Here is a 26101-nt window from a genome sequence, read left to right as displayed (position 1 = left end):
TTGGGTCAGACAGCTTCTCTGAATGCAGAGCCATGGGGTAACATGGGGTTTCTAGCATACATGTTAGCAATGAGGCAGCATGACACCAGCAAGCGCCCCCTAGCGTTCATTCCCAGCTTAAACTAGCTGTGCTTGGTTCCCAGCACAGCCACCTGCAGCTTTAAGACAAACAACCTTCACTTCCCAGGCAGATCTTAATAGGGCTCTCTCAGGCTCATTAGTATGGAATGTGCCTGGGACTGCTACTATCCGCCCTTTGACTCTTCCTGGTAAATCAAGAGGCCTGTTAGGGAAAACAGCCTGCCAACTGCATCTAAGCACCTCTAAAACTACTAATAGCTTGGTTCAGGCCTGGGGCCTTACAGACAATCTTCCCCAATCTGGTGCTCTCCAGATGTTTTGGACTACAATTCCCAGAATTCCTGAACATTAGCTATGCTGGCTAGGGCTTATGCAAGTTGAAGCCCAAGACATCTCGAAAGCACCAGGTTGGGGACGGCTGTGTCAACAGGAGTGCTCCTGTTCAGGGTTCCAACCAACCAGCCATAAATGCTGCACCATTTTGATGCCAGTCCCACTTCTGTCTGTACTGTTGATCTGAAAGCATGATGGTATTAACTGTCTATATGTAATACACAGTCAAGTACACAGAAAGTGTCTTTCTCTTTAAAGCTTTTTATCTCCATCTGCTGGTTCAGATTTGATAGTGGCGCCTTTTCCAACCAGTTGTACAATAGCATTAGTTTGCTGGTACCAACTTGTTCAATAGCAGCAATTCTATATGTATAGGTGAATGTGTTTGACGTTGTTTGACTGTAAAGTAAAGAGTGTGTGCTATTTCTCATGAACATAACAAACAGAACATTTTACTTTAGCATGCTGTACATTTGTGTGCATGATTATATCTGGGAATCTCAGTTCTGCTTTAGGAGCAAAAGTTGCCCTTGTCTTTACAGAAGGGTCAAACTTGAAGGGTCAGGATGTAAACAGTACCCCAACCACAGGTTCCAAATTCAGGGAGTGGGCAGTTGTGCTTAATGGGCATCTCTGTGGCACCTTTAGCCTCTAGGCATCTCTGTGGCACCTAGTCTGACTTCATCTTCCCCTGAAGTTTTCCTTTTAGGGAACATCTGCTCCAGCTGTTTTTCCTGCAATATGTCTCTAGACCAGCCTTCCCCATCTTAGGACCCTCCAGATGTGTTGGACTGCAACTTCTATGAATTGTTCTGCACAATTCAGTACCTCCTTAAAGACATTCGGGGTGCTTCCAGATGAGCCTTTTATCATGCCGTCACCCTGTCTCATTCACAGAATTTTATGGGGTGTCCAAATGTCATTGTCTTTGTGTTTTCCCGCCACTTCTGGTTTTTTCTCCCCCATGGAAGAAAATCTGTTAAGGAGAAAAAGACTGAATAGCTACACAATTCCTTCTGATCGGTAGGAGCCCTGTGTCTGGAAGTGCCCACTAATTTTGGACAGCAATCATGGCAAATGGTTAACTGTGTGCAACAAAAATCAAGATTGCATGTAACCACTGACCTGTCAAAAACTCTTCTTGTTATCTTACCAGATCGTTGTGGAACATTTTTCACTTTTTCCAGTAGTTCATGCATCTCTCTTCTGTTTTCATGTTGTTGTGTCATCCTGCAACTATTTGGATTCATCAGCCAGATTTTAGCTTGCATACTTATCATGTCAGCTCATGATTGCTTTGTCTTCCTTTTCTTTTCTTTTTTTTTTTTTACGCTGTAGCTACAAGCCCCCAGTGTGAAGGGCTTTGATTTTGCAAAGCAGCATTTAGGCCAGCACAACAAAGATGACATCCTGATCATACATGAGCCAACTCCTCTCCCGGGACCAATTAAGGACACCACCCCCTCTGAAAATGGTGACCTGCCAAGCCCCAAGAGCAAGATCTCTTCAAAGCCATCCAAGAATGTCCGACACAGAGGGAGGTCAGTTCAGATGATGAGAAATTGCTTGGCACAGATTAAAGTTAATTAGTTACGGAGGATTATTTTGCTCTATAAGGGTTTTTCTCAGCTTGAATAGCCTTTGCTCAGGGACTTGCCTTTTACATTAATTCACAAGGATTTGTGTCTAGTTCTTTTTTATATTCTTTTGTTGGGCTTCTTAATTGTGGAGATTTTTCAGTTTAGAAGTGTGGGTTGAGCGAGGATATGAGGTGTTAATATGATTTAATCATGTAGCTGAACTTTCTGATGGTTCAGCACTGCACAACATGATGGCTAAACTGAGGGAAGATAATGCCTAGCTACATTTTAACATATCCTTTCATTTTATCTTTCTTCTTCCCTAACTGGCTTACCCCTTATATCAGAGGTGGGGAACCTCTTTCAGCCCAAGGGCCAAATTCAATTATGGAGAAGCTCTCAGGGGCTGCACTACAGTAGTGGGAAGGACCAAAAACAAATGCGTGGGGTCCAAAATACAAAAACATTCTAGCTTATTGTAGCTTAAAGCTCTTACTGCCAGGAACTAAATCTTAGGAGAGGCATTTCAACCTTTTAGAATAGGGAAAAAACTGCAGAAAAGCAGGAGGTGGGGCCAAAGTAAAGGGGCGTGGCCTTGTGGGTAACCCCAGAGGCCCATATTAGAACCCTGTGAGGGTTGGATGTGGCCCCCAGGCCTGAGTTATATACATATCTCAACTCCAAATGCTTCTTGCATTATTTTTAGGGAGCATAAGAATAGCCACAATACTATAGCCCTCTTCACTCATGTAGAGGGAAGCACTGCCATGCTTTCTGGCCCCACCCCACCCCAGATATCACATGCTGCATCAGCCCTAGCCCCAGTGTCCATGCATTGACTGTGGATGTCTGCAGAGGGATGCCAACACTTAACTTGAGGATGTCAGCGGGGTGGGAAGCACACCAGTCTTTGTGTGAGGAATGCGTGAAAGGGGGGAGCTACAGTGTACCTAACATCTGGTAATCAGAGCTACAGTGCTTCTGAATGTAGAGGTTCCATTTTATTTGTTTATAGCATAACTGTAGCAGGGAACAATCCTATTGAGATAGTCGGTAGCCTCTGAAATCGGAGGCTACCAACTATCCGATGCAGGGTGGCCAGAAGGCAGAGGAGATCCTCTCCTCCGTGCCTCGCCTACCCTGCATTTGGGGCTGGATGCACATTTTTGGAGTGGGGCAGGGAAGGGGTCTGGAGACCAGATAGGAAGCTGTCTAAAACAGCTTCAGTGGTCTGCTCCCCTCCCTGCCCACAAGAACGCCCTGTTTACATCCCCTCCGCGCTCCGTTTATGAACATGGAGACGGCAGCAGCATGGAAAGAGCCATGCCAGCTACAAGGGGGAGGGGGTGCGGAACACAGTTTCTGAGAACCAAGGTAGGATGACCTCGGTTCCCAGAAACTGAAAAATCCTATGGCCATCTAGACAGTGTCTAGTGGCTGCTATGGGATTGCTCTTTAACAGAAGTTACTGGGGTGGCTTTCAAGATAAAAGCAAGAACAAGTTAAAATAATCTCAGTTATATTTAAAATGCAGCAAAGAAAACACAAGTATAGAGTCAAAAGTACCACTTTAAAAACAAAGAGTAGAGGAACACGACTCCACAGCATTAAATCATTTAGAAAAACACAAAGCAGAAAATAAAAATTCACATTTCTCAAACAATACCAAACCACCACACATATTAAAAGGCCTGGGAAAATAAAAAGCTTTTAGACTGGTGTTGGAAAGGTACTAAATTCCTTACTGGGCAGGGCAGATCCTTCTGGCTTTGGTATTCTCAGCTGCTTCTGCTGCTTGAATACTTAGTTGTCATATCTATCAGTGATTTAGTTGTCATGCCTGAATTTGTCTTATCCTGGTATCTTGCTTCAGTGAATTCCATATGTTAATTATGTATTATATGAAGCAATACTTCCTTTTGACTGACCTGAACCTATTGGCAGTCATTTGGTGAACTATTGCATGTTATTGAATGCAATGGAAGGTAGAGGAAAGAAGCTGCAAAGATCTGTTCAAAGGGAAAAGATGTGTATGTTGTAATCCATTGGTATTTGACATACCTTTTTGCACATCTCTATAAATGTCCTGGGGCATGTTCTGAAGGCATATGTTGCAGTAACCCAGCTTGAACTAAGCAAGTCCAAGTCTCGTCAGCACCTGGAAAAGAAGCCGCTTGGGAGCCCTGCGTATGCCACCTTGAGTTTCATATTGGAAGAAAGGTGAAACATAAATATACTAAAATAATAATAATAAAAACTACAACAATAATAATATACCATACTTTATTTTTAAATTTGGTCTGGGGGTTTGGTACTTACAGAGTTTCCCCCTCCGATGCTGACTCCACAGCAAGTGAACAGTCAAGCGGTCGAGAAACAGGAGAAGAAATGGCAAGACCACAGACAGCTGTCAATGAGGTCAAACCCCACAGATTCAATAAGTCTGGTATGTTGCACTCTCTTATGCTACAGTTTTCATAAAGTGAAAAGAATTTATACCTGTATCTACTCATGAATCACACAGGTGTGCCAGGAATAGGGAAACTACTGGATAATTTCAGCTAGGCACAGCTTGAAATACATTTATGTGCCCTTGCTTTGAAAGTGCCATTTCTTGCATGAGTTGTATTTACACAAATCTGTGCGATACTTGCATGCGATAAATATATAATCTGCATTTGGTTTCCTCCATAATTTCTCCTGTTCAGGTTTACAGCTACAACTTGCTGTAACAGCAGATGGTAATAGGAAACTTTGGATTCAAAGACCTTGTACAGAGATTTGAGCAGCAATTCACCAAACACTGCAGTCGCCTTTTATTAAACCAGAGCCATTTCTGTTCCTTGGTAATGTTCCTACTGAATGGGCACCAAGAAGCACTGTATTTGGTTATGAGAGTCAATGGAACAATGTGATGTTAAAATTGAGATGTCTGTATAATTATGTGAAATTCCATCCCAGAACTGCAGTCAGTTAGATCTGATTTGGACCTTCAGAAAAAAAACAGGTGATACATTCCCCCAGAATGCAGGTGGGAGATCTCGCCTTTAACAGCATCCCTACATCAAAAATTCTCTCTATGCCAGTATGAAGGCTTCCAGCATGGAAGTGTGCAATCCTCCACATTCATTCTGCAGTGGTGGCACATTTGCAAAAGGCCTATGCCATGTGCCTTTTTTGGAATATTTAAATCAGCGCCTTCCTGTTAAAATTTAGGAATTGATATCCCAGAGTTATTTTCAGTAGCATCTGGCTCTCCTTTTGTCACAGTTAGCTGAACTATAATGCCTTGTTTTATCTTTTCTCTGGATGCTGCCAGGAGTAAACAGAGTGGGTAAGTTTCCAAAATAATGTGCAGCTGGCTTGCAGGAACTCTAAAGCATTGGATCAGGGAGATGTAACTGTAAATGTTGGCAGAGTAGAGTGGTTTTCAGTGTCCAAGATCTAAGGTTGCTTTTTGGATGCTTTCCCACATTATAGCCAATAGGAACCATGCAGTGGCAGGTGTCCGTATGCCATTAAAGAGCATATAAATCTGCCACATACTGAGCCAGGCCATCGGCCTATCAAACCCAGGATTATCTGCTGGCAGCAACCCTCCAGGATCTCCTGCAGAGGTCTTTCCCCTCACCTGCTACAACCTGACCATTTGTAACCTGGAGATTCCAGGGGTTGAACCTGGAAGTTTCTGCATGCAAAGCATGTGCATGTACTGAGTCATGGCCTTTCCTCCTACTTGTTACACATTAACATATATAACGCTGCCCCACTATTAATCAGCAAGGCTGCTTTGGGAGAGGAGGAATGTAGAGTGGAGAAGTAGCAGGAGCAGGTGGAAACCCTAAGCTCTTTCCTTGCTTGTTCTTTCCCCACTCCAATTCACCCCTCCAAATTGCTCCTCTCAGCCTGTACAGGATTTCAAATGTGTGGTTGCCTTTTTCTCAAAAAGGCTTTGCTGCTTAAAAAAAAAATGGTTTGGACATGTTATGGATTGTTATACATGTGGCTAACCCTCAAGCAGCTGGCTGTTCAGTGCATCCCTTCCTTTGCAGTTCCAGTACCCTAGGCAAACCCCTCATTTGATCTTCAAATGGGCTGTGCATCTGAGATGCAGTGAGTTGCATGTGTGAAGCCTCAGTAGTGATCCCTGGCATCAGGGATTGCCCCTTAAAAAGCTCATAGCATTGCTCCTTAGAAGATTCCAGGTAGCAGAGCTTGGAATGGTTTCTGTGATGCTGCAGAGCTGTGCATAATGCTAGGCTAGACAGATCTCTGGTCTGACTATTTATAAAGCAGGTGCATATATCAGGACCTGATTCCCAAATTCTTCATCCAATATTCCCTTTTTGATGGAGGACAATACTTTAATTTTGTGTTTCTGATAATGCATCTGGTTTTGTTGTTGTTACTAAAAACCCTATTTATTTTTAGGGAATAATCTTCTCCTCCTCATTCATTTCAGTCAATCATATAACAGTTGTACCTACAGGCTGTAATACTAAACCATAAGTTACCATTATGTGAACGAGCTTTGACCTTGAGTACTCCCCCCTTCCCATCTAATGTAGCTATGAAAAGGAAATCGGAAGTTTTAGCTTCCTTTTTCAATTAATTGTAGTTTGCATTACCTCCAAACCCTAAACTGTAGTAAATCTGAACTATCATTTATTGAAACAAGCCAGCTTCATAAACCACAGTATGAGTTGGCTTGTTACAGTAAACCAGTTAAAACTAACCATGATTTATCTGCGTTTCGGACATAATACTAAATTCTGGTTAGTTAAAAAACGAAGTGGGAACTTGCAGTTTTCCCTGCTCAGCTGTGCCAGAGGGTGAAGGGAGAATGTATGAACCCAAGGTTCGTTCATGTAACACTAAACCATAGTTCAGTGTTACATCTGAACGAGGCCATAGCTTCATATTGGATCTAGGCAGGGGTACTGTTCTTGCCCACCTCATACTTTTACTAATGTTTCTGAATCTCATCATCCTCTAAACCTTGTCCAAGATTAAATGTGTATTCATCCAGAACAATGACATAAGCTTTTACAAGGAAAACCTTGTAACCCTAGGAAAGCATAATGAGACTATTTTTGGCTTTAGGAGCCATTCTGGCTGTAGTGGATAGACCTAGGAAGTAATTCACCTGTACTATGTGCAGTATATGTGTGCAGCCCACTGTTTGTCTTTGCTGCTGCGTTTAGTGTAAGCTTCCTGCTCTCACTGCTCTTCTTCCTGTCCTCAGCATCCCACTCTTGCACCTGTAGCTGTGAGATACATGCACACACACATACACATAGGGAGGTGTTGAAAGCATTGCAGTACTAACTGCAAGCCCAGGACCCGCTTACTAAGGCCAGCAGCTTATTGATGGTGTGTGCTGCTCCCCATCCCTGGGAGCCAATTGGATGAGATGAATGGCTTCTGTGAGTGGGGCCTTGAGGTGGACCTGAGAGGGAACCTTTCCCCACTGGTCTGCTCCTAGGTGATAAATAAAGGTCCTTACCTGTGGCTTTGGGCACTGCTGTCACTGACTTCCCTGCTCACCTACCTCTGGTTTTAGTTCCCATTACCATACTGTGGGTGAAGCTGCTTGTTTTAAAATTGTTATATATTTGTACCTTGGTTTTATATTATGTATTTTAGGGTTTTAAGCTTGGGAAACTTCCCAGAAAGCTTTGGCTATTGGGTGGTATGGGAATGTAATGAATAAAATGAAATGAAATGGTTGAAGGCATTGGGCTAGATCTTTGGCAAGGGTAAGCAGCAGGGTTAACACTCAGGTTGCAGGAACAGCACACGGTATAAGTTTGCACTGTGATGAGCCAGAGGCTCCTGCCACTCCCATCAACTTATTCATTTTATTCGTATTATGATTATTTGTTTTTGTTAAAATTCAAGTGATATCATTCAAATGGTGATGGAATATTTGATCCAGAACATTTTGCAAAGATTTTAATTCATCGGGCCTTGATAAGATTATTAAACAAACAAAAATTTTCTACCTTTTTATCTTGTCATTCAGGCCCCCCACAGATCAGTAATGGCACAGAGCAACACTCTTCAGCCTCCATCTTTGAGCATGTGGACAGAATGTCACGCTCCTCAGAAGTCAGCAGAAGGGTCCCTAGCAAGATCCAGTTAATTGCCATGCAGCCAATTGCAGCACCTCCAGTTCAGAACCAGCCACTTTCTGACCGAGTAGCAGAGACCAACAAAATTAACAAGGAGGTAATCCTTTTGGTAAACTGTTTCTCAACCCATGATAAAGAGATCATAAATTGCACACTAAGAGCATTTCTACATGAGGCCTTTATTGTGCACACGTGATTCCTCCGTCATGGTAGTTTGCAGGTCCTTTATACAACGTTGTCATCCTCCAGGGCCTCTCCTGTGCTTTGCATCCATTTTAGCGGGGGGTTTTCTAACTATGAAAGTCTGGTATCATTTGTGAATGGCTAAGTTTGGCACAAATGGCTAGGAATGGCACAAATACACTCGAGTGGCCTAGTGTATTTGTGAATACACTAGGATAAAGCTTAGTGTAATTGTGCAATTCCGCTATACTACAGCACTACTTAGTGCTTGTGTAATGGAACATAAGGAAAGGAAGAGAAAGAAAAAACCTGGAAAAAAACACGTGTAAAGGAGCCAATCTTAATCCTGCGAAGAATCCAGAAACAGAAGCATTGGTAAAGGTGTGGATTAAAAGCCTCATGTAGAAAAGCCCTAACAGAATATTTACATCACTGACTTAAAATGATTAAATAGAGATTTCTAGCTCCTGCCTACTTTTAGAACTACAGTTCCCAAAGTTCCTGGGGAAGAGGGGAGGAGAGGATGACTAAACAGATCCTTAGCACTCTCACTGGACCACAATTCCCAGCATTCTTTTGGGGGCAGCTATGATACATCTTGAGAGCAAGGGGTGGGAAACCTGTGGCCCTCCAGATGTTTAGGCCTACAACTTTCATTATCCTTCAGCATTGGCTGTGTCGGCTAGGGTGATGGATGTTGTAGGCCAAAACATCTGTAAAGCCAAAAGTTTCCCACTCCTGCTTTAGCGCATTGCTTGAGGAGTCTAGAGCAGGCCTCACATGTGGTCCCCTTTTGAACCTGGCCCCTTACATGTCTCCCAGAGCTTTTATTAATCCTGCTCTTAAATGCGATCTCAGCCTCATCTTACTGAGATATGTCATGCACAAGTGTGCCTTCTTAAGGAAATGGGAAGACCATTATTAAATTGGGGGGGGGGAACGCAATATGGGCAACAGAGAGAGCTACCTGTCTCCTATTCTCAACAGCAGCTTCTTCTCTGGAAGAATTGCTCTGCATAGAGACAACCACATAGGTGATGGTGGAAAGGGAAAGATAGGAGAAGAAGATGCTTATTTTTATGCATTCGCAGGAGAGGTAATTGCATTGGTTTCTTATGTACAGGTTCCCCGTTTTCCACAAGGTATTGTGATTTGTTGAACTTTTTTGCTCATCTGAATTCCCGAGTTTTGTAAGACATTGCTGGATTGGAGCAAATGTGTACATTCACTTTTGTGTGTTCTGTATATGTGTATGCACCTCCACGCACATGCACCTGTGTGCACGTACACATGCTTGCATACATATGCGCTCAATGTGGTATTTTTATATATAAAGGTGAATGCATCTATGAGTAGTATCCAATGTTAGTCCTATGCTGAGTAGACCTGTTGTGACTAGCTTATGTCTCATTTATTTTAGTGGGGCTAGTCTATGTAAGACTAACATTGGATAGCATCTTTTTGAAAATGGCCCACCAACCAAATAGCATTAGAAAATGTGGATCTCAAGGAAGGGAAAAAACAGCCCCCCAGTCCTTATTATAGCAGACAGAGAGAGGAGTGTGAAGGAAGGTAAACCCCTTAGCAAGCCTTTGTCCCTACACTGATGAAATTGGAAAGAGGTCGGCATTGTCTCTGTATAGCTCGCTGATTTGGTTTTGCCTCCTTCCAGTCAACTTCCACTGGGGGCAATAAATCTGCTGCATCACTGCATCAAAGATGATTGCCCATGCAGTCACTCCCAATGCAAGGACACAGGAGAATTACCTGCACCCAGAGAAGGCATGCCCAGAACAGTGACTCGTATAATCACACATGAGGTGTGAATCCCTCTGAGATACTGAAAAGGAAACCTTTGAGGTGTGTCTCCAATTTAATGTGTTCACATGCATGTGCCAATGTGTGCACACAGACACACACTCTTTACCATATAAGCTGATACTGTATTCTAGATCCCCTCTGATTTCCTTGCTGCTGTGCTTTTATGACAGCCTGCAGGAGGTATAATTTGCTGTTTGTCATGCATTTTTATTAGCTCTCTGTGCTCTTTCTCTTAATTGCCCTTGCTGTGTTAATCATCATGCTGTGTGTAATAATTCTTCTACATGGAACGTCTGTGGGTGAATTAAAAGCTGGAGAATGAGATAAGGAGGAGTAAGTGGGATGTGTGTTCAGTATTTTTCTTCTGATGCTTTCCCTCCTATACATGACCCCTTCTGTCACAGCAGAGGAAAGTTGTGTGTTCCAAAACATATTTTATGCTTCTTGCTTTTTTTCCCTTTAAAGATCCAAACAGCTCTGAGGCATAAATCTGAAATTGAGCATCATCGCAACAAGATCCGACTTCGAGCCAAGCGCAAAGGACACTATGAGTTTCCAATCGTGGATGATATGGTGATAATTGATACCAAAGAGCAGCAAAGAATGTACCGCAAGGCACAGATGCAGATAGACAAGATCTTGGACCCCGGTGGCAATATGCCTACTGTTTTCATAGAACCCAGGAAGAGGTAAGAATGAGAGAGAGAGAGAGAGAGAGAGAGCGCACGCACGCACGCACACGCATTTGGAAAGGAATTCATTCTCTGTTAATGTGAAAATGTGTGAACTCTTGTGATATTTGTACTGTGAGACTTGTACAAGATGTTAATTAAGGCAGGCAGCTTACTTGCAAAAGGTGAAAAGAAATAGGCACAACATAAGACGTGAAATACTGAGCTCTGAGATGTAAAAAGGTTTAGCATGTTTGTTATTGTTTTGGTTTTTAATAGACCTCACAAATTGGGACAGCATATTTAGTTATTTTGAGAGGGGCTTCTTCCATACGAGCCTTCCATAGCATTAAGATCTCTAAATTGGAGACCGGTTCCAAGTGCCCTTCTTGACATCCACCAACAACACGGTCTTTTCCATAGTGTCTCCTTGATTGTGGAATGCCCTCTCCTTGTGATGGCCATGCGGTCAGTTTACTGCTGTTCTTGTCTTCTGGAAACAGGTCAAGGCCATTCTGTTTCATTGGGCCATTGGAGAATAATTTTCATCTGGTTCCTTTTCCTGATGGTGTCTTCTTTATATTTGAATAGATTTACTCTGACCTTTTTCTTTTCTTTAGATTGTTGTTACTTTATTATTGTAACCCACTTTGTCATCCCCTTGGGTGGGAAGGCAAGATAAAACGTAAATTAAAATGATAATAAATAAAGGGTGAAGCAGTTTCCTGATTCCCTTAGGTCCAGATTACTGTCTGACTCATTCAAATTACTGTATTCCATTAAGTTAGCTGTGCATCTTTATTTTATTTTTTAATTTATTTAATTTATTAAATTTATTAATCGCCCATCTAGCTGGTCACCCAGCCACTCTGGGCAATGTACAATAATAGAAACAGTTTAAAACAATAAAATTCTACATTAAAAACATATTTCTAAAAATACCCTAACCCACCCCAAATGCCTTGAGAACTAACAGCATTGTGCAATGAGCCTTTTATTTACTTACTTACTTACTTATTTATTTGATTATTTATTGGTCACTCTCCAGCCAAAGCTCTCAGAGCAGCTTGCTAAAATAGAAACAATAGAATACAACATATAAAAACAAACAGTGGAGCGGATGAACATTCTAACATAAAGCATCTGTAGACAAATTTCAAAAAACCTGAAAGGCCTGGGCAAATAAAAAGGTTTGTTTTCTTTTACGTGGTTCAGATTCTACAAACTCTCAAGCATTTAGAAATATGCTACATTGAAAAGGCTCAGGAAAACCCACAGCTTCAGTTTAACTGGTGCTCGTAAGTCTTAAGGTGTTTAGCTTTTTACTTCTCTTTATTTTTTTCATAGCTCTCGAGCCAAACGTTCTCCAAAGCAGCGTCGAAGGCATCAGATAAATGGAAGCCCAATGGATGCTGACAAGGACAGGCTAATCACAACTGACAGTGATGGGACATACAAGAGGCCTCCAGGAGTCAACAACTCTGCATATATTGTATGTTTAGACCTTTTGGAAGGCAGCACTTGCTATACTTACGATAAGGGGTAAAGGCCTTTGGTTTCCAAGGAACATTAGTGGTGCCAGTTTGAATCTGAGTATTGCTAGAATACATCATGAAGAAAGATCATATTAAGTGGGGATGGGGAACCTTTGGCCCTCCGGATGTTTCTAGAGTGCATTTCCCATGATCTTCCACCATTGGCTCTGCTGGCTAGGGCTGATGGGAGTTGCAGTCAAGCAACATCTAGAGGGCCAAACGTCCCCCTCCCCAAATGTACAGACTCAGGGTTTCGCAACCATTTTGAGTAGTCTTACTCCATTTTATAATTATTTATGAAATTGCTTGCTTGCTTTTCATTATAAAATAATCCCAAAGGGGGGTACAACTAATAAAACATAATAGAATCATGGAACGTCCACCAAAAAACTAACAGGGGAGAGCAGTCACACAGATAGATAACAGTTTAAACAGTGTAGCAAAACAAATTCAATCAGAAGCCTGGCTGAACAAATAGCTCTTTAGTTGGTGCTGAAAACTTGTAAGACTTGAGAACACCCTTTCTTGGGTTGCCAGGTATCAAACTCCAGTCAAATGCAGCACCATCAGAAGGGCATCCCCACTCAATCTTAATATCCAGGCAGGTACATAAGTGAGAAGTTTCTCCACCAGGTCCTAAGCTGTGTAGTGCTTTATATGTCAGCACAAACACCCTGAACTTGGCTGGGTAGTATATTAGCAGCCAGTGCAACTCCTTCATAACTGATGTAATATGTTCCTGGTAGGCTGTCCTGCCCTACTAGATAGATTTTCTGTCTAGTAGGGCATGTATAATGAGGAACTCAAGAAAATGCCTTCATTCACTGAGCATCAATTCCCTATGCAAACCCAAATCAGTGATGGTATGTGCATCTGCAGTCTGGAACCCCCAGCTGGAGCCAGCATGTGTGTCCAGCCACACACAAACTACAGGTGAAGGTTGGGGAGAATGGCTGGCCAGATGTGCTCAGTCTTACTATGAGTTAGTTTTCAGCTTAACTGTAAAAGAAGTGTTCTCTGTATGACTTCAGTGCATTCATTAGGTCTTCAGAGGATTTCATTCAGTTTCCTGAGTGTCTCCTCTAAAAATCATATGTGCTGTTCTTTTTTAGCCTCATCTACTGTGTAGAAAAGGTGGTACGAGTACCAGATAATAATCATGTATCTTTTGAACTTGAGTATAATGTACAAAATGCAAATATGCTGATGGTGAGGTAGTTGAGTGAGAGATTAGGGCTAGTTTGCACTCTCTGGTTGAAATCCTTGTCATAATACTTTCAGGAACATGCGGCAAATCACCACCTATCTACTCTGGAGAGGAGATGCTATTAATGATTCACATGCTTATCCCATAATGTCTGCAGTTGTAAAATGTCGATCATAGATGACATCACTGTAACAAGTAAAGTCGCTCTCAAAATAGTGGGAGCTTTTAATGTAACAGCTACTTAAGCAATGCTCTCTTCTTTACACCACCATCTTTCTTTCCTTTATAGTCTGACCCTGACATTCCTGCTGAACCCCAGACACCTTCTTCAACAGAACTGGGGAAGTACTCAGGCCTTCCCACACACGCTGCTCCATACATCCCTCCTCAGCCATCCATTGAAGAGGCTCGGCAGACAATGCATTCACTCCTGGATGATGCCTTCGCCCTGGTGGCCCCCAGTAGCCAAGCATCCAGTTCTGCTGCCATCACACACCCTGGAGGGTTGGGGGGACAGCCAACAAACACTCCTGTTCGATCAGCGAGGGACACCGCCAGCAGCCAGTGGGGGTCGCCATACGGCCCAACGCACACAGTAAGCAGCCCAGCTGGTGGTCGTTTCATGAACTCACTCAACAGTTTTAAAACTTGTGAGAATCAATGGCCACTTCAGCTGTTGTGCTCTCCATTTTTTTTTTTATTTATTACAGTTTATAGCTCACCGTATTCCAAAGATTAGGTATGGGTTAAGAATGATTAAGGACTTAAGAAGAGCCCTGCTGGATCAGCATTTAGTTCCCACAGTGGCCAACCAGATCCCTACGGGAAGCAGGACATGAGTGCAATAGCACCCTCCTGCTCAGGTTGCCCAGCAATTTGTATAGAAAGGCATACTGCTGAAAGGCATATACTGGGGGTAATATACAGCCGTCATGGGCAGTATTCAACTGTGTCAATCCACTAGCACAGATGATGTTGTACAAGCGGAAACCAGGTTCTGAATTATGCATAAGAGGAGAATCCACTGAAACGACCCTGTCAAAATGGCACATCTTTGCATATAGCAAGAAAATTCTTGTTTGTTAGTGGGAGTCAACCTTCTACAAATAAAATCCAGAAAACATGTTTGTTTGTTTTTTAAAAACCTATTACTTGTTCATGATCTGATTCATACCCAGTTAACTTTATACAAATTGTTTTAAATCTCATTTTCTACTGTAATTCAAGAACAAAAGATCTTAGGAAACTAGAGTCATAGATTCTTTTACATTTTGAATTTCTTTTTAAAACAAGTTCTTGATGCATGGTCTTTTTTCAGAGATATATGGAATTTGGAATGACTCCTTCAACAGCACCAGGCCTGCTACAGAGGTAGTTCTCTGATCACTTGGTTTGTCTTTTCTGCTAGCATTGGAATGAATGAAACTTTGCTTGGTTACGAGCATAGCTGAAGAATAAGGGCTAAAATGAAGTTTTGAACAACATTGATCACATTTCTCCAGTTTGAAATTTTGATTTTAAAATTTGATTTTGAGCAACACTAAAAACAATTAGGTTTTATTCATCAATTCTCAGGCAGTAGTTGCAAATGTTTAGTACAGTTGTGCCCACAGCTGGGAATGTTATAAAACCACTTCAGTTGGAAGAGTATATTTTGCAAGCTTGTTTGACTTAGGATAATTTGATTGTGAACTGAGAACCTCCTTGATCTACCTGTGAATGGGAAGCACTGTCTTCCTCATTGTCTCCCTAGTTCTGTTCAAGGATATGTGGCTGGTTTTGCTAGTGGGAAAAGAATAAGGATTGGCTGCAGGTTTCATTCGCAACCAGCCAAGTTTTAAAATGTCAAAATATATACTGTTAAAAGTTTGCAGATAATTATTGGTGGTCACTCCTTGCCTGTGCAGATGCTCACCCCTCAGCCACAACTATGGCAGCTACGCATTATGCTGATTCTCTTCTCTCTAGCCTTAGAGGGCTACAGGTTGTTTATGTCTAGGAAAGTGAGCTGTAAAGGAGAGCACTGTTACGGAGGCTTCACTTTTAGCTCTCTCCTAATCATACAGGACTTCTGGCTAGATCTTTAAGACTAAAGCAGAATGTAAGCTGCACATGAGGAAGCCATACAGCTGTTCTAATGTCTTATCGTGCTGTGGAAGCTGCACATGTAGCATTTCACAATCTACTGGGTATATGGGAAGACCTGCCCATGGTGAAGCAGACAAGTGGCAAATTGCGTGCTTGGAACATGTGATGCTGTTTCCTCAGGGGCCAGTCAAACATGATGGTGTTGTGTTGCATTGTTGCTCTTCCAGCAGGCAAACCCTGGGCCCAGGTTTTCTTCCTCCTGTTGAATTAATGCACCCAGACCAACAGCCGTCTGATGTCCAGTTTTCCACTAGAGGGATCTACCCAGAGGAAATACCATCAGTTGCACGGCCGCGACCAGTTGGAAGCACTGCAGGTACTTAAGGATTCCTAAGTATTGTGTGCTGCAGTGACTCCATTTCATACAAACTGGGCACATTCTACAATTCAGCACTTATTTATAAACAGCTGTGGCACTGTGGCAGCTAAGATATTTCATACAATTAGGATACAGACAAAGAGCATAATCAGTCCCCTTCAACTCTGAGCACAAGTAACCATGCATGGACCTGGCGGGGGGGACAGGACGGCTGGATTTATATATAGGACTTGTATATGGTTTAAAAGTAATGGCAAGGCACCTATTAATGTGTACTTCCAGCTGAGCACTGGTGGGGCAGGGTGGAGGAAAGGGCTCCATTGAGGCTTATGGGAAACCCCACCCATATGAGTGGGGATGGATCATGCCTTTTGATTCCCCCACCCCAATTCAGCTGTGCAGTTACAGTGTGTGAGTATATATGTCATTCAGTTGCTCTATTATAAGGATACTGAGAAGCAAGCAATAAAAGGGATAAGGGTTTGTACCATTTATTCTTTAGCCCCAAGCATTAGGGGAAGGGTTATGTTACAGCCATATTCCTGAAAGGTTTCCTAACACTTCTCAATCAACAGCTCTTCTTATGGATGTTGGTTGCAGAACACTGATTTATCACATTATGTACAATGGCTGCAGCAGGTAAAAGCTGGGCGTAAGCTCCGTGTGCATTAACTGAGGGCTCAGGGTAGTTCAGTACTTTATTTCCCTTGTTGTAAGGAATCAAGACATTTTTTTCAACTGGAAAGATTCTCACAATGCACCTGTGGATAAAGTTATTTTACTTCTGGCATACAGTTGTAGATAACGTTTTTGATTTATTGTATGAAGCGATGAAAAGCCTGGCCGGGGGCCAACAGTGCTTCTGTTGCCATTAATAATGAAGCCTCTACTGCCATCCACTAGAAACTGGTCCAGGTTAACAGTGTTAGATTTAGCTTCCCAGCTTGCGGGGAGCTTTTCACACTAAATTTTATACACAGACACTGATGTCCACATATAAGATGTATGCATACCATCGCATTTGGGAAAGATGTAAGACTGGAAAGCCTCGCTTTTCCCTTTAAAATGCACGAAGGCAGGGCCTATCCTTTTCCCAGTCACAACTTCTGTGTGTTTTAATAGGGGAAGCGGTGATTTACACACGAGCACATTCCATAACTGATGACAGCATGTGTGTATTTTATACAAAACTAAGATTAGAAGCAGCCCTGAGGACATTTTCAAGGTACTGTTCTGATTGGCTAAGGCCATTGCCTCTCAGCCTCAAAAGAGAGGTGGTGAAAGCAGCCAAGAGAGTTATAGCCATTTGCTATATTCACATTAGAAACTGATTTGAAAGCCGTTGTAGCAAAGTTCGGCTCCTGCAACGACTGTACAGCTGAGTGTCCTGAAGTAAGCAAATATTTCTCTCTTCCACTAAGGGTAAAGCACTAGCATGCAAACCTCAAAGGATATCATTTTAAACTACACATTCATAATGGCTAAGCGTTGATAGGCTCACTGGGCTAGAAATGTTACCTACTCTTTTCCCATTCTCTTCCCCACTTCTCTGACCCACCATGCCTGTGTACAACACAGCCTTAATTTTGAACCACACGGACAACACCCCTCCCTTTGCAAAGGGACTTGCTTGAACAACTGCATGCAAACTGTTGTTCACATGGACAACATCCCTCCCTTTGCAAAAGGACTTGCTTGAACAATTGCATGCTAATTGTTGTTGTCCTGTTTGTTGTCCCTAGTTTGGTAGTCTTTTTTAAAAAGAACCCTTACTTAACAAATAAAGTCAAGAGTTCCCTTTTTCCACACATCACAACCCTCATATACTTCTGTGTTTGATCTTCTGCATCCTCCCCCCCCTCCCATTTTATTTGCCCTCTACACTTCTGTTGCTGCATGGAAAGATGAAAGAAAAAACAAACAATATTTGCTTTTAAGGTTCTCAGATACAGCACCTCACTCAGGTGGGAATTGCTAGCAGGATCGGAGGTCAACAGGTGGAAATCCTCTCAGGCAGAGCAGGGCATGGCCAGCCAGGGGAACCAGGGTGGCCCCCGTATCGTGGAGAGGATGAATATGCTAGGAGAGATGCAGTGAGTACTGTGCTTCATGTTTGAATAGTTTCTGAAGCAGTCTTTGTGTTCACTTAACTTTTTTTTCATCCTGTACTGTCTTGGGAGTTTCCTCCGAAGGCATTTTTTTACTTGCTCCTCTGACCTTTAGCTGCTGCTTTTGTCTCATTCACATTCCAGTCCCTGAATCTCTGCTTCTCTGTCCTTTTCTTTCTCACTGTTGGCTCTCATTCTGGACTCCAGTGCCCATCAGCTACAGTCAGCATGACAAAAATTCTGGGATAATGGGAGTTGTAGCCCAACAACATCTGGAGGGCCACAGGTTCCCCATCCCTGCTTCTTGCTTTCACCATCAGTACCTGCCACTGGAAAAATTTGGCTACTGAGTATGAAGGTGCCCTGAATATAACAAGACAACAAGCTATTTGATTTTTTTTTTGGGGGGGGGGGTTATTTCAGAAAGATGCTGCTTCTAGAATGTGGCCTTTCTAACTCAACCATGCATGCTTGAGTTGTGGCAAGTTTCCCCACCCCTTAGAAAACCATAGCACTTTTCACTCATGGTCCATTCATGCTCAGTTGTACAGTCTCTCTCTCCCCCCCTCCAGACCCTTTGTTCTGCCCGTAATTGATCATGCTCTGGTGTGGAGATAGTCAATAGTTTTTGAGCATGCTGAAGATGATATGATGGAGGCACAGTTGCCTATCTTGTGCATACTCATTTCTTTCGTCCAAATGCCTTCTCTGGTCAATCAGGTTTCACGTGTTTTTGAAGCACTACCACAATGTTCTTGAACGAGATAGGATAGTGGGATTAGTCTGCACACCACAAGCAACAAAGCCCTATTATACCACCGTCAAGTGCTTGAAAACAACTATTATTGGTTACAGCCTAAGTTCTTTCCAGAATTAACCATAGCACACTATTGATTTTTGACCCCTCATTGTCTTGGGTCCTCAGATCTGTCCTTTATTGAAGGAAGGTAATAGAGCTTGGTGTCCATTATTGTCAGCAATAATGGTGCCTCCATCCCATCCAGCCCCCTCTGTGCTGAAATGGTTGCAAATTGATTTATTGGAGAAATAAGTAAAAAGGGGGCTTAATAAAATAAATATTCATAACATAGTCCTGACTTACAGAAGGAAGAGCTGGAAGTCTCAGCACTGCTGCAAATCAGATACTGACACAAGCAATTTGTCTCTCAATTCCTGGGTTACAGGAGCAAACCTCTAGTAAGTAGTGTACCATGGGTGTATCCACTGTGGAACTGGGGAGCTCACCATTTCAATGCAACATAATATGGGAAAGGATCTGAAGGGCCCACAACTATAACAAAAATTGGGGTCTTTTTGGAACTCGTCCTGTAGCAAATTTTGTAGTAATCCTACAATCATATGACAGCTGTTAGGTTAGGGCTCCTGCAGCCAAGACTGTTATGATAGACCTGTGGTTTCAGCAGACGTGGCAGGAGCCTTAGGCACATGGCGGCTGCGACACAAAGAAATGCAGAGCAGGCCTCTGGAAGTGCTGCATGCTGTCACGCTCTATATAGTTTTCCTTTGCCTGTGTAAAATCAGATGACATGCAGGTAGGCAGTGGGCAAGCCAAAGACCGGTGTGCTGGCAGTGCAGAGGGAAAACCTGGTGGCTTCCCTCAGTAACATGTTGCACAGAGTGAGGGAGATCAGTAGGTCTCAGAGCTTTAGATCAGCCAGTGGCACCAGGTTGGCCTTGTAGTGTCACCTGACTTCCTGGACCAGGAAGGTTTGGGTTTCTTGTGTGACTATCCCACCTGGAACTGCCTGCAGTTTCCTCCTTTGAGCGGTGCTACAGGTAGCCAGTACCTGATCTGTAGGGCTTCCGGTTCGGGCCCTGCAGCCTCTGACAACAACATTTCTGGGTCTGAATTATCCATATATTAGTACTGTGCTTGAAACTTCTCTCTCTACCACCTGCTGGTTCTTGCTGGAATAAACCCCTTGGTGTTTGTTTTTCTACATCACAGCAATAAGCTGAATCTCTCCCTCTCCTGCATGCCCTTGCCATTATTAATATTGTTCACTGTTGCTTTGCAGCCCTCTGTCAGTTTGTTTGTTCTTCAGCCTATTTTACTGGTACTGTTCAAGTTCTGCTGTTTTTTATCAGTCTACCACAGGGGTGGGAAACCAGTGGGCCTCCAGATGTTGTTGGACTCCAGCTTTCAGCAGCCCCAGCCAGCATAGCCAATTATCACGGATGATGGAAACTGTAGTCCAACAACATCTGGACAGCCACAGGTTCCCCACTCCTGATCTACAGGTTGTGGGGGTGGGGTGGAGAGTTGGGGGGGGGTTCTCCTTTCAAAAGCATATGGAGCAGGGGAAGCTGGTAGCTCTGATGTCGGTGGGGCAGTGAGTCTGCTTTGGGTTTCAGTCAGAACCAGGCAGAAGTCTAAAAGAGCTATCCAAGGTGTGGAAGCACCTTAGATAGCTCCTTAGAGTGCTGTCTGAAACCCAGAGCAGCTTCATCATCCCACTGACATCGGAGCTACCAGCCTCCACTGACAGGGAGTATTGTTTTGTCGGTGCTGATGTTTAAACAGAGCCAGTTGGATGTGCAAACGTTGCTGATTTTGATGATCGGTATATGCATCATCCATTCAAATGCATTTCTCTCATGCAACTTATTACAATATGATGATTGTTACGGCTTATCTTCATTTTCCTCACCTTCATGTATTTTGAAGCAAATTACTCACCTCTGGCTCTCTTCAGCCCACTTCCCCTTTTTCGAGTCAGTTGCTCTTTTTAGGTAAGCCAAACGCATATTTTTAAATTTTAGTGTTCCTGTAGTCATTTTGCAAATACATACTGTCTGAACAAGCATGTATCTTGATCTAGTTGTCTTTTTTGGCCTCAAATAAAACCAGTACATGTATTAGGTTCCTGATACAAGTAGATGGTGCTTTTTCCAGAACTGCCATTAATCTCCATGTCAAAACCAAGTGTATTGTGGCACGTTCAAGACTAATAAAGTAATTATAGCATAAGCTTTCATGGACTAGAACCTACCTCATTAGATGCATGAAGTGTTTTCCTAAGGTGGCAGGTTTATATATATACATATGGGTGTAGAAGGGGCAAAAGAGAGAAATGAAAAGCAAAACATACTGAAGATGACAATAGTATTGAAGCTTAAAGTGTATTTAAAATAAGTACAGTTGACTACTGCTTACATTTTCTCTCAATTTCTGCCAACTGAGGATAACACTTCTTGCATCTGACGAAGCTGATTGTAATCCACGAAAATATATACTATAATAATTTAGTCTTTAAGGTGCCACAAGATGCTTTGATGTGTGTGTTTCTCTGCAACAGACTAAAATGGCTACCTCTCTGGAAATATTACAGGTATTCAACCTTCTGGTTTTACATTTCAGACCCAAGATAAACTTGCCCCTTTCTTCTCTGCCTTTTCTGTTTGTTTTTCTTCTTCTCTCGTGTACACTTCTCAAGCAGAAACTGCAGTAATGCTCTGTGCCTTTCCCCAGACACATACGCCTGGACATCAAGAATATTCCTCCTCACCAGTATTCCAGATGCCGAGGGCTTCGGCCCGACAGCCCTCAGCACCACCTGCTCAGCCTCCACACAGCAACCACCAGGGCCCGGGGCTCTGCTACAACACCAGCTCCACTGAGGACCTCCAGCCAGGTCACTCCTCAGCTTCTCTCATCAAAGCAATCCGAGAGGAGCTTCTCCGGCTCTCTCAGAAACAGACCATTGTGCAGAACCTCCACAGCTGATTTGTCATGTCCTTGCAAATCTGCCAAGTATCTGCTTCCCATGGAAGCTAGACTCGCAGGAAGCCAGCAAGAGCCTGTTGTTCTTCTGTCAGAGGAGTGAGCGTGTACAATACCAGAGATTATTACACCAACAGAAAAGAACTCCCCAGCTGCAGCAACACAAGAGAGACACTTGTGTGTGGATGGGAGGGAAAGCCAGGAAGGCATAGCAAGCATTGACACACAGCCATCTTTTCACTTCCTGCTTTAAGGTATTATAATTGTGCTTTGGCTGGGACTGTTCAATTCAGTGACAGTTCTTGTCCAGAACCCAAACACTGCAAAGAAGACAATGCCATTCCCTAAGATGGCAATGCATTTGAACACGAGACTCTTGGTTTGAGGAAGGAAAGCCAAGTTTGCAAGATGGAATTAGTTGCTTCACGAGAGGCTACAAGAATCCCACCGTTTCAGACCTCCTTGGGAAGGTGGATAGTGTGTGCTGCTGATGTGTTTTTCTTCAAATACACAAGAAGCAGTGTTGATCCTGTTCAAGTAATTAGTTTAATGAAACCACTGTTAGACTCCTCAAATAAAGGACTTGGAGCAACTTGTTAAAACAGAACAATAATAATTGTTGTTAAATATTGCTCTGTGCTTCCAAATGGAGCCATTCTCTGCACTCTTCCTTGTTGTTCTTCTGGTGCTGAAGCTTCAAAGTGTCCCTTCATCCTGTTGTTTGCAAAGTTGAAATCATGGCCTTTAAAAAAAAGCAAACAAAAACCCAAGGATATAATCATTTATATTCAGGCTGGCAAAACAAAATAATCCTCCTTTTTAAAAAGAAAGCAAAGACTTACTTGGCATTATTAAGGTATTTGGTGGATGAGTAGTGGATGGACTGATGAGTGGATGGAAAAGTTCAGGGCAGTTTCACAAGTGACACAGAAGACTCTGTCTCTACACAGGATGAGAAGAATGCATAGCTCTTGTCCACACCTGGGACAAACATGGCCACTGTCAACCTGTAATGATATACAAACTTGAGTCCCAACAGCTGCATACAACTGACTAGCAGAGACATCTGATTATCCAATTGACTACTCTAATACATCACAAAATCAGCTCAGGCTAGATACTCTTACACACTTAGGGTGCAATCCTAAACAGAAAAAAGAGAGTCCTACAACTCCCAGCATGTGCCAGCCAGCCAGAATTATTTTCCCATAAACTGCCTCAAGTGTTGGGAAAAGTTGGGAGAGAAATGTTCTAAATAAGCAAACCTTGGGTTTTTGTGGGATCCTGATCAAAGGAGTATCACTGGGCCCCTAGCGCTACCCTTTGATTTGCCTGCCTGCCTCCCTTCCTCGGGATGACCACCTCTAACCTGAGAGCTACATGCCAGTGAGGGGAAAGCATTTAACTTGTGTACCTCACTGCTTCTCTCCCTTGCCATTTCAAGTGGAGGGCAAGATGCCTCTGTGAGCCTAGGCCTAAGCCCAGTGTCCCCATCCTCTGAGGTAGAAAATTATGCATATTTCATATTGAAGCATTTCCCCCATTTCTAATTCCCATGATTACCATTAAAAAAAAAAAAAACCTCCTATGCAAAACCTACCACCTTTTAGGTCAGGAGAAGCCATGTGTCCCAAGAGGTGAGCCTCGGTAGATGCGTCCATTTTCAGAAAGGATTTAGGATGACATTTGTTCACAGGTGACCAAAATTAGGGGTGTCTGTCACTTGGAAATCCAGCCCTTTGGGGGCTTGATGGACTTCTGCCTGCCTGCCTTGGCTTGCATATGTGAGCCGAGTGGCAGGTTTTCCCCAAACTCTGGGGACTATTTCTGTATTATTATTATTTTTGGTGTCAGAAGCAATTTGCATAATTTGTGCAAATTGTGACCATACTTATGCAAATTTGCGCAAAATTCAGCTGTAATTTGCGCAAGTAAAAAAAATGTGGAAAATATGCTAACTGGCCTGACTTGCTGCAGACCAAGTCAGGCCAGTTAGAGGGAAAATGGGCCGAAGCTCCAGCCGGGGGGGGGGGGGGGGGCGGACACCAATGAAAACTCATTGAGCTCCCATCACCCAGACGGATTCCTCCAACAATCCCAACCAAAATAGCCATCAGACACCAAATGTGAATGCCAATCCACTTTCCAATTGGATCCTCAGTCAAATTTTAATATGAATGTCTCATATACAGTCTACCATATTAGACATGAGCAACAGCACTCAAGTACTGGGAAAGAAGTGAAAGGGCCGTTGCACACATTCCGAGGCAACAAAGCTGAGTGTGCAATAGAGGGTACACTTCACAAGGAGCTGCGGCCAATCCCAGTTCTTTGATTAGTGTACCTATAGGGTATATATTTCCAAACAAGTGGTTGGTTGCCTTGGTTCGTTCATGCATGTCTTTTAACAACAACAAAAGATCATTTAAACACACAATGGTTTTAAGTGTATGCTCAAAAAAAATCCTAGGTGTACACCTAAATATGTAATGAGTAAACTGGCCCTGAGAGGCACCCTTAACATCACTTGTGAAAACTCCCTTGACGTGGTGGATTAAGCTTTTTGTTAATTTGCCAAAGGCCATGAATGCAGATGTGCTGCCTGTTTTTTATACAAGAATAAAACAAGGAAGCCTGTGGTTTGAAATGAGATGGAGAAGGCCAGCCTGGGTGATAACCCACCACCAGCACTAGTTTATCCTAAACCACACTCTGCTTTTGGTTCTTGATCAAACCTACACAAAAAAGATAAAACTTGTGGTAAAAGACCATTTTAGAATAACAAAACCTTAGATTTCAGCATTAGAGGGAATCTCTGCATTTGTACGTGTTCCTACTGATACGATGGTACAAGCCATCCAGGCACTAGTTTTTACAGAATTTTAATTTTACTGTTAGCTGTGAGGTGTAATTTACTGTCATATGGCCATTGCTTAATTGTAACCTACGTAATGCGAGTGAAAATTCTAACTAAATTATTTTATTTGTTGGAGTGTATTTTGTTTTGTTTTTAACTTAGACTAAATTAAAGCTAAAGCAGTGGCATAAAACACAATTGAAAGCAATTCTTTGTGTGGAGGTATAAAGACGATTGAAAGCGGCTCTTTGCGAGGCATCAGTGCATTTTCTGTCTTAGGTATTAATGACTGATTTGAAGGTCTATCAAGAGGCTAATTCACAAGTGTGTTAAAGCTTGCTTAGCTGATACCTGAATCTGCAGTGCTGCGTTGTATGCTTTGACCCCTATCCAGTAATGCAACTTTCCTCAACCTGGCGCCCTCCAGGGGTATTGTACTACAACTGCCATAATTTCCAGCCAGGAATAATTCCATGAATTATGGGAGTTGCAGACCAACATCTCTGGAGGGCGCCAGGTTGGAGACAGCTGCAGTAATGTGTTGCAAACATAGGAGCACCAATGCAACCTGATTCAATCCAACTGCAGGAGCTGATGCATATGCCTATTTCTTTTACACGTAGCTTAGCTCCTTCCCATTGAAACCATGGTTGGTTGGTTGGTTTTTTAAAAGAAGAAATTGATCTGGTGCTGTGGCCATACTCTCCACCCTTGCCCCTCCCCTCCTCCTGTCACATTTTGGCACATTGTTTATTATCATGGTTTGTTTAACAACATTAAGCCAGAGTTCCCTGGTTGTGATGTAACAAAACTCTGGCTTAATGTAAGCTAGGATCTTCACACTAAAGGTGGGGCGAAATGGAAGGAAGGGAGGAGCAAACGGCCCCAGTCCTCGTTCACACCTGGTACAAACATGGCCACTGTCAATGTGTAATGAAATTCTAAGTTGAGTCCCAACAGATGCATAGAACTGACTAGCAGGGAGACATGATTATGTGATTAAGTACTTTTAATACATCACAAAATCAGCTCAGGCTAGATACACTTACACAGTTAGGGTGCAATCTTATGCAAGTCTAGACGGAAAAGTCTTACAACTCCCAGCATCCCCCAGCCATGCTGGCTGGGGGATACTGGGTGTTGTAGGAATTTTTTTCTGTCTAAACATGCATAGGATTGTGCCCTAAGCATGTAATTTGCTGGGGATGAAAAGAATTGGCCTTGACCTATACAAAGTGGATGCTCCCTTGGTTCTAAGTAGTTTCAGCTCTTGGGAGAACATTGAATCACAGCATATGTTCCAGCTGGCTGGTTGATAATATATGTACACTTACTATGACTGTGGGTTCTTTCTTCCTATTGTGTGTGTGATAAAATAT

General features: G+C 42.8%; 1 protein-coding gene across 1 annotated transcript in view; it reads left to right on the top strand.

The window, feature by feature from the left end:
• KIAA1549 (KIAA1549 ortholog) overlaps positions 1-24905 on the top strand; it is a 147424-nt gene extending 122519 nt beyond the window's left edge. The window contains exons 11-20 of the mRNA XM_084811727.1: positions 1753-1955; positions 4316-4440; positions 8020-8225; positions 10598-10821; positions 12151-12295; positions 13835-14140; positions 14864-14916; positions 15861-16009; positions 17951-18105; positions 21614-24905. Of these exons, the coding sequence (XP_084667853.1) occupies positions 1753-1955; positions 4316-4440; positions 8020-8225; positions 10598-10821; positions 12151-12295; positions 13835-14140; positions 14864-14916; positions 15861-16009; positions 17951-18105; positions 21614-21868 (1821 nt within the window). The 3' untranslated portion in view covers positions 21869-24905. The remainder of the gene's footprint in view (positions 1-1752; positions 1956-4315; positions 4441-8019; positions 8226-10597; positions 10822-12150; positions 12296-13834; positions 14141-14863; positions 14917-15860; positions 16010-17950; positions 18106-21613) is intronic.
• The last annotated feature ends 1196 nt before the right edge of the window (positions 24906-26101 follow it).

This window comes from Heloderma suspectum, chromosome 7 (genome assembly GCF_057233095.1).
Source record: "Heloderma suspectum isolate Gila_16-S chromosome 7, 16-S_ref, whole genome shotgun sequence".
Classification (NCBI taxonomy): Eukaryota; Metazoa; Chordata; class Lepidosauria; order Squamata; family Helodermatidae; genus Heloderma; species Heloderma suspectum.
This window is presented reverse-complemented; position numbering and strand designations above follow the sequence as displayed.